Below are 8,975 nucleotides of genomic sequence, written 5' to 3'. Positions count from 1 at the left end.
TCATTCTCAACTCATCTGGCATCTTTTTAGTCTTCAAAATAGTATTAAAAAGTTTAGTAAGCCAAGAAATTCCTTCATCTCCTAAGCATTTCCACACCTCTATTGGAATATCATCCGATCCAACAGCTTTTCCACCCTTCATTTTCTTTAAAGCCTCTCTAACTTCGATTTTACTAATACGCCAATAAAAATATAAATTTTTATTTTCATTTAGGGTGTTATGATCACTACAGTCAATCTTATTTTTACAATCTTCATTAAAAAGTTTAACAAAATATCTCATCGACCATTGTTGAATATCATCTTCTAAGAAAAAATTTTTATCTTCATCCTTAATACACTTCACTTGAACTAAATCCTTACTACTCCTATCTCTATGTTTGGCTAACTTATACATATATCTTTCTCCCTATTTAGTATCTAATCTATTATATAAATCACTAAAAGCTAAGGTCTTTGCATCGCATATTGCTTTCTTAGATTCCTTACGAGACTAATTGTAAATGATAAAAAAATATAATTTGTTGAGTATGAAAAAAATATCATCATAATGATGAAGCCTATGCTATGTGCTCTGAAGCTTATACTTTAAACAAATTGTTTCATGCTTCACTTTTTAAATGACTGGTTAGAACTTCTAACATTGAGATTCTATCCCTTATAACTCATCCCTTTTCTAGATCCTTGCCCAAGCTATTGTTTAATTAAATTGATCCCCCCTTGTTCTTGGTAAATAAATATTAATTATATATCTTCCGTTGATGTGATTATGTTTTAATGTGTTACATTAAATGACAAATTGAAAATGATAAAAAAAAAATAAATTTGTTAACTATGAAAAAATATTATTTTAATATTTTTTTTTAATTTATATCATCCTGATGAAGAAGCATATGCTATGTGCTCTGAAGCTTATGCTTCAAACGCTTTGTTTCATGCTTCACTTATTAAAAGATTGGGTATAACTTCCAACATCAAGAATCTGTCATTTACAGCTCATTCATTTTCTAGATTCTTAGCTAAACTATGCTTGAATTAAATTCATATCCTTCCTCCCTCTCTATCTTTTTATATATGTATAGAGAAAAGGATCAAAGTGGTCCTTCAACTCCTTCAAATGAGATTTTTTTAGTCCTGCCATCTAATGGTAAAGTTGATGGTGTTAAGTATGAGCGTAATTTAGTCTTTTTTTAATTAAAATATTTAATAAATGTAATTTTTTTAGAGATTATAATTTTTTAAAATTTTATTAAACTTTTTTTTTAATAAAAAATTATGCATAATTTTAGTTTTAGTAATTATACATAATTTCTTTAATAATAAAAATAATTTTTTTCTCAACTCTTGGCAACTCTTAGGAGATTATATTTTTAATTATTATTACCAAATAATTATTATAAATAATATAATTGAATTTATGGTTTAACATATCGAAGTGTATAGAAATGATCTTCAACTTATATTTTTGTGAAAATGTCTACATGCTGGTGATTATGCTTATGTATTCTATCTTGATATCTCATGAGTAGCATGGTTTTGAATCAAATGATGTCAAATTTCTTTGTTTAGTGTGTTAGTGTTGAATGGGTTGTTATTTAGGTTAATTTAACTAGTGTTATCATATATGATGGTTATATGATCTAACCTTAGTGCATGATCTTCTGTGTGTTGCTTTAACTAGAGTATCTGTGTGACAGCTACTTGTCGCATCAAATTTTATCTCTGTTATGGATACAGTAATGAGTTCATCTTTTTACGGACCATGATATTAGTGATAGTCTTAAGAACTTATAAGTGCCTGGAGTGTTTTTCATGTCAGCTTCATAACTTGTTAAGTCAACATCAAACAATCTGAAAAGCTCACATGTGAGTTCGTATGAAGCATGAACATGAGCACGACTTGACTAGGCTATGATAACATAGCATAACTATAAAAAATATGACACAACACACTATTGACTTATTGTTATATTTTATAAATAATTAAATATATAATTTATATTGTTTTTTATTAAAGGAATCGCTGTAAAATATAATATCCTTTGCAAAAACTTCATAAAAGAAGCACAAGGACAAAATAATAACTAACACTATTTATAATAAAAGAAATGTTCTATTACATTTTATAATTATCACTTTCTAGCAACACTCAAATATTAGCATTTATTAATCCTTGTCAATTGTACGTATTTTGCGCATGCATTGATATCTCAAAGGCAAGTCAAATTGTGTCCAATCGGTGTGAAAACCTAGTTGTCTTGAAATGCGTTTGACACAGTTTTGAGTGTGAGACATGTTGGGGCATGTCGGAGGTGTTGCATTTGACACGTATTTGACAGTAATACACAAGGTATTTGGAAGTGTCTGTGCTTTCTAGGGGAATTCATTCTTATTGTATAAAGTATTTGAAAATCATCTTCGTTGTGGTTAGCTGTGGTTTCTCAGGGATGGCTTGAATCTAAAGCAGAAACAATGATATGATTATAGCACAAATATATGTGAAGATGACATTTTATTTGGACTGACTAATGAATCCCTTCAGCATATGTTTGTTGAGACATGAGTAAAGAATTTGAAATTAATGTATAATAGGTGACCTCAACTTCTTGCTTAAGCTCGAAGATAAGCAAAAAGAAGATGGCATATTCATATTACAAACTAAATATGCCCACAACCATAATACTCAGTTTAATATCAGAAGATTAAATCCATGGTTACACATAATGAGCCCAGCCACTATGTTAGACAAAGATGAAAAAAGTAGATCAATAAATATAAAACTTTCTGAAGGCATTATTTATTCTTTTTGCTATACTTCATTGTTATTTGATCTTAATCTGTTTAATAAATAAGGTCGTATTTACCATTCCCTTTGGATAACCCATACCTTTAAAAAATGAGCTTGACATATCATAGCATGCCTGAAGTGCATGTTTGAGTTCATATAAGGCTTTCAACTAGCACACATTTGTAAAGGTTATAATCTTCAATACTATGGGGATGCTTGACATAAACGTCAATTATACTATTAAGAAATGCATTTTTTTATACCCATATGATATACTTGAAGCCCTCCAAGCAAGAAAATGCTAAAAGCTACCTATTTGTTTCTAGTCTGGTGGCAAGGGCATGGAATTCCTTGAAATATTTTTCCTATCTGTCTATAACTTTGAAGTACTTCTCTAACTTTATTTCCAACTATAGCTTTGAATCAGTAATCTTATTTTTATATACCCAATTGGTTCCAATGACCTTGTAATCAGTGAGTCTTGAGACTAATTCTCACATATTATTCCTAGTGAATTGATTCAATTCATGATGCATAGCATGAATACAAAACTCATCTGTTTGAGCCTCATCATCTAACGGTTCTCTTTTTTAGACAATAAAGTTTAATGATCAATTTAATTGGAATGGAGATTTCTAATCCTAATCTCCTGAGATGGACTCCTATAATAACTTCTTTTGGAAGTATTGATGCTTCATATATTTTCGTTAGTTCAATATACTACAATAATCATTTCTAGGTTCTTCCAAATTACATTTATATTCTAGTGAGATCTTCCACTTTAAAATATCGTCAAAATTAGATTTTAGTGAGTTTGTTACTTGAATCAATTCCTCTATGGTGATGGCTCTCTTTTTGAATATTCTATTAGCCTTGCTATATCTAGAACAATCCAAAAAGATTCCTTCAATTTTATATCCAGGTTACCTAAATAATCTTTCCCACTTTCAAACTAAAGCATTTGCAACCAAATAAGTTAAAAAGAGATATACCAGGTTACTTTTCTTACCAAATTTTGTAAGGATATTATTATAAACCATATATGCACTTAGCTTATCATTTAACAGGTTGTGTCAATTGCTTTTGCATAGAAATATTTGAGTAGATTATATTTACTAATTATTGACCTAGTAATATTTTAAAAGTGTTATTCTTATATTTTATTAAGTTGTTTTGCTGCGGTGTTTTAGGGGCTGAAAACTATGTCTAATCTTTGATCATCAAAAAATGGTTCAAATTTATCATATACAAATTCTCCTCTATAATCGCTCTTAATGTCAGTAAAGCGTCAAGCATTTCTTTCGTTGTACAATCTAGTAAACTTAACAATTTTGTTAAGGCATCACTCTTGTTGGCTAAAACATAACTCCAATGTAACTAGCGAAGTAGTTTTCAATAGCATAACCATACTGTTTACCTTTTAGGCAAGCCAGGCTAATCAATTCAAACAAGTCGTTATGCAAGAGCTCAAGTGTCCATATCAATATGTGGTGGCAAAGTTCTTAGTGAAAAGATCTAAGTTATTTATCTAATTGTTATGCATCGCATAAATAATTAATAGCAAAGTCAAGTTTTGGTAAGCCAATTCAAGTTATGGATGATACATTTGGAGAGTATTTATATGTTGGCATGACATTGCCTTCTATGTCATAAGCGGGGGTTATCACATCTTTATTTTAAGCACTAAAGTTACTACTATTGACACTATCAATATCATGTAAATTCACATTATCAGGAATGTGTCTTGCACAATGAACTCATTCAATTTTATCAGTGTGAGGATGGAAATGTTGCACTAGATTTTTTTTCCTAAAATTTGGTATATTTTAAATCATCAACCAATAGTATCTTTTCAATTGCAGTAGAATCCTTTTTGATAGTGTTAATAATGATTATTTTTTGCTAGTTTGTCTCTTAAAGATATATAACTACCATCCATTGATTCCAACATTCTGGATTTAGAGGTCTTCGGGCATATGCCTCGAATAATAACTTTTTAAGTACCATATGCCTCTTCCTTATACTTTTTGAGATCATACATGTCTTAACTTGTCTTATTGTGAAGGCATACCTACCCAAAAAATGATTTAATCCCTTTGTTTGGGAACCTACAGAACATTGGGTCTACTTGACTTGTGGCTAGATAAACAATTTGTGAATGATTTAAATTCTCGATGAGTGCTTGTGCATATGAAGTCTTACAAGTCCATACATGAGTTGAAAAGTTATTTACTAATCCACCTTAACGATCTGTAGAAATGTGATTATATACTTACCAAAAGCAACACACTGCAAATTAGTGCTTCTGCATTAACATTTGTACTGATGTATTAGTGTTATTGCCATGTTGGTGTTGATGTTGATAGTGTGTGCGTTATTCATGCACCTTATTTTTTTGTGATGTATGCTGTGTTGTTTATATTTAGTAGTCTATACGGGTCATCGATCTTAGCTTTCATGATCAAATTATTTCTAAGCAATTTATAATACAAAGTAATTTATGCAATAAAGACTTATTTTCAGACTTCACATAATTATGTTCATTTTACATTTAATTGAGATTTCTATATAGGTTTGCATGCTATTTCTTCATAATAATATACTTCATTAAATTTGTAAAAACTTAATTTAATTTGAATGAAGCATGACTCAAGTCATTGTACTTAAAAAAGTTTATATATTTATTTGTTGTCGTTCTTTTTAAAATCTTTGAAAGCCAAGGGGAATTAGTTTGCATCATCATGTTCAGATTCATATGTTCTCTTGTCTTTGCTATCCGAGTCCAACTAAGTAACTTTGAGAGCTTTCTTTTCCTTATTTTTGGAACAATGTTCCTTGTTTTTTCCTAATGGGCACTCTCATTGAAAATGACCCTACTTTTTACGGATAAAACATGTTTGAGATTTGTCTTCTTTGTTATTCTCACGTGCATAAAGAACCCTTGATTTTTCTTAAGAAAACTTAAAATGGTTTTTCTTACCTCTACATATATGATGATTTCTCTCATCATAATCTAGGTTCATTGAGGCTGCGGTGCAATGTCTTTTGTTTCAGTCACATATTTTGGAATCTCACTGTCATGGAATAGAGCTTGAGTGTAATATCCTGTTTTTTGTTGTTGATATCTTTGCTTCCTTAGAAGGGAACTTCTGCTCATGTTCTACTAAGGAGCCATATCATTAATCGATAGTATAAGTAGATAAAATCAAGAGCTTTGGAAATTACAGTTAGCTTGTGGTTAACCAAATTCATCTCATGATTTTATCTTCCACAGGTAAGAAAAATAGAAATAATTAAATAAATATTGGTTATCGTTATAAAATTTTGTATAACATCTCATAATAGTTACTATTTCTAGTAAATTCTATTTGAGGATGCTTGCATTATATATATATATATATATTTGCAAATTCCTGCATTAGTTAATTTGTGCTTTTTTAACATCATTGGTTCCTTTGTATGTTACCACAAGCTTATCTTATATCTATTTACCTGTTCTCAGCTTCAACTCTTTCATTAAATCCGCACATTTTAATACATGGTAAAGAGCATTTACATATTTTCCACTTTAGTTCTAACTCGATTAGTGTACAATCAATGATTTTGGGAACAATTTGATCATCAACGGTGCTGATTGGCTTCTTATAATAGACTTTCAAGATAAGGTCCTAGATTTAGTAGGCCTTGTGAAAAACTTTTGATAGATGTAAATAAAAAGGGAATAAGTAATGAAATTATACATCAAATAGTGATAGAAATAGGTGATGATTAAGCTTTGTGCAGGAAATAAAATGCTGAAATAATAATCAAGCGGCATCACTTTTTATATGGTTATGCTCTCAATAGCCTATGTCTGTGCCTAGGGTTTGTTTGTATTAGAATTCCTATGCTCTACTCAATCACTCCTTTGCTACTTGTAGGCAGAGAAACTCTTACAAACTTTCAAGGGGAGTGTACTTTCACTTTTGTTGTGGGTAAGGGTAACATCTCTAAACCGTTTCCAATAGACTTAGCAAGAAGATTTACATGGGAAAAACAAAAAGAAAATTATAATTATAAATTGCATCATCTTAATTCTATGCATGGACGTGTCAATTGAAAAACACCAAGTTGTGGCTTTGAATGATTGAACCTAGAGACCTCAAACTCTTCTTTGATTTCACAATGATCTTAAAAGTGATGCAAACTTAAAACTAGTTGAAATGTTCTTATATTTACAAAACACTGTTATAATACTCTCAATTTTTATTTAAAATTAGATAGGTTATATTAAAATGAAAATAATTAACTCTCACTACGTCTAATTTGAGAGTCGCATAATATTTTTTTGTTATCGATTAGAAATAAGGAGTCATCACTGAGCCAATAAATGCTTAGAAGACACTTAGTAAAGGCCAAGCAACTATCTAATAAATAGTTTTGTAGTTCAAAAACTTCAGTGCATTTAAAATGCAGCCATAGGAATTTGCTACAAGCTATTAACTTGAGTTGATAAACTTAATGTTGGCCGATAAATTTACTGGCTATTTTAACTACTAATAATTTTGTGGCTATTACTTATGCACAGTGATAGCCTTTCGATGACCCGGTTAGGAGAGTAGATGCATTAGATTTGACCTATGTTAAGAAAGATAGAAGTAGATTTAAAAAGACTTTAGTAGAAAGTATTATAAATGACATTTTTTTTATTAGATTTAAATGAGAATTTGACTCTTAATACGACACGATGGAAAAAAAAAAAGATTTATGCAACTAACCCCATGTAATGAAATAAAGGCTTGATGATGTTTTTATTTATGCATAATAAAAATGTCAGTTTAAAATATGCTTTGGCTTATTATAATTTCTTTTTGGCTGTATAAAAATACTTCTTTGATAATAGGTATTTTTATCATTTTATAAGCTTGAGTTAGGTCGTTTCAAAACCAAATTTCTGCCTCTTATTTATGAAGATATAAAGAAAAGAAAATAAAATGTGCCCTAATTGTAAGCTTTTATTTTATGTTCAACCTAGATGAGGTTTTGTGAAAATGCATTGCGCATGACGTTAGGTTTATGGCAAAGAATTGGATGTTAACTAAATTCCTGATGCAGATATCAATTTTTAAAATTTTTGTTCGCTGTTTGAGTATAGGCGCTGGTGCTATTCCATATGATTAGCAATGATTCTTTCATTTCTCCTTCTCATTTATTGTAGCCATCAAAATTCATGCGACCTACTTCTTAGTCAAAAATTATTTTTCGTAATCATATAATCATAAATGCTACGTCTATCGTTGTTATGTTCTGATCTGTTTCAACATCTAGCTGGCTGTTTTCTTAGATGTCAGTCAGGTAACAATTAGAGATTCAATTGACATTTGGTAAGATGCCAGTGAAAGAACCTATGCAATTTATTAATATGACAAGACACCCAAAATGATAGCTATACCTTTAAACTTCTGTTATCTTAACAATTGGTGCACTCCATCACTTAACTATGGTAAAAAATTTGTTGCAGTTGTGGTCATATGTGCTGCTGCACAAACTGCTCTTCGCATTTGACCAATTGCCCACTTTGCCGGAGAAGGATTGAACAAGCTGTGAAGACCTTCCGTCATTAATATCACTGTAAGAATATAATAATAAGAGCTGTTATGCATTCTGTTTGTGTGCTTTGGGAGTTGAAAATCAAATTTGTTTGACAACTACCGATGGCATTGGTGAGAATGCAGTTGACTGAGGCGGATATATTTTGTTATGACTCTGTTTGAAATGCTGAAACAGGTGTTCTGTTCTAATTTAGATTTCCCTTAGCTGTAAGCCATATAAGTATCCTCGTTGCAATGCTGAAGGCTTCCGGTTGCCACCATGTACAGTTGTACAATTGTGAATCTTGTGCAAAGGCTTATTATGAGTATTTTTCTTTGCTTTGTTGAGTTTGCAGAGGATAATGTACAAACTTGAAGTTTTATAAATTGTTCAGAAAACCTACTTCAAAAAAAAAAAGAGGCAAACTTTACTTGGTCTTGTTAATTTGTTTAGATCAAATTGGAATTTCGAGTAAAATATAGGTATACTGGGTATATATGATATGTGCTTCCAGTGTTTATTCACTTCGAAGAGCGGTCAAAATTTAATCTCATCTTCTGATCCTATTTCGTGTTGGAACTAAATATAATCTAATAATATTATCCATATAAATTCC

General features: G+C 30.3%; 1 protein-coding gene across 1 annotated transcript in view; it reads left to right on the top strand.

Moving 5' to 3' along the window:
* The window catches only part of LOC110110687 (E3 ubiquitin-protein ligase SP1), a 101,705-nt gene extending 92,946 nt beyond the window's left edge, over nt 1–8,759 (top strand). The window contains exon 11 of the mRNA XM_020842285.2: nt 8,289–8,759. Coding sequence (XP_020697944.1) covers nt 8,289–8,391 — 103 coding nt within the window. The 3' untranslated portion in view covers nt 8,392–8,759. The remainder of the gene's footprint in view (nt 1–8,288) is intronic.
* The last annotated feature ends 216 nt before the right edge of the window (nt 8,760–8,975 follow it).

Source organism: Dendrobium catenatum, unplaced genomic scaffold, assembly GCF_001605985.2.
Source record: "Dendrobium catenatum unplaced genomic scaffold, ASM160598v2 fragScaff_scaffold_361, whole genome shotgun sequence".
Taxonomy (NCBI): Eukaryota; Viridiplantae; Streptophyta; class Magnoliopsida; order Asparagales; family Orchidaceae; genus Dendrobium; species Dendrobium catenatum.
Note: the sequence above shows the minus strand (reverse complement) of the source record. Positions and strands in the feature narration are given on the sequence as shown.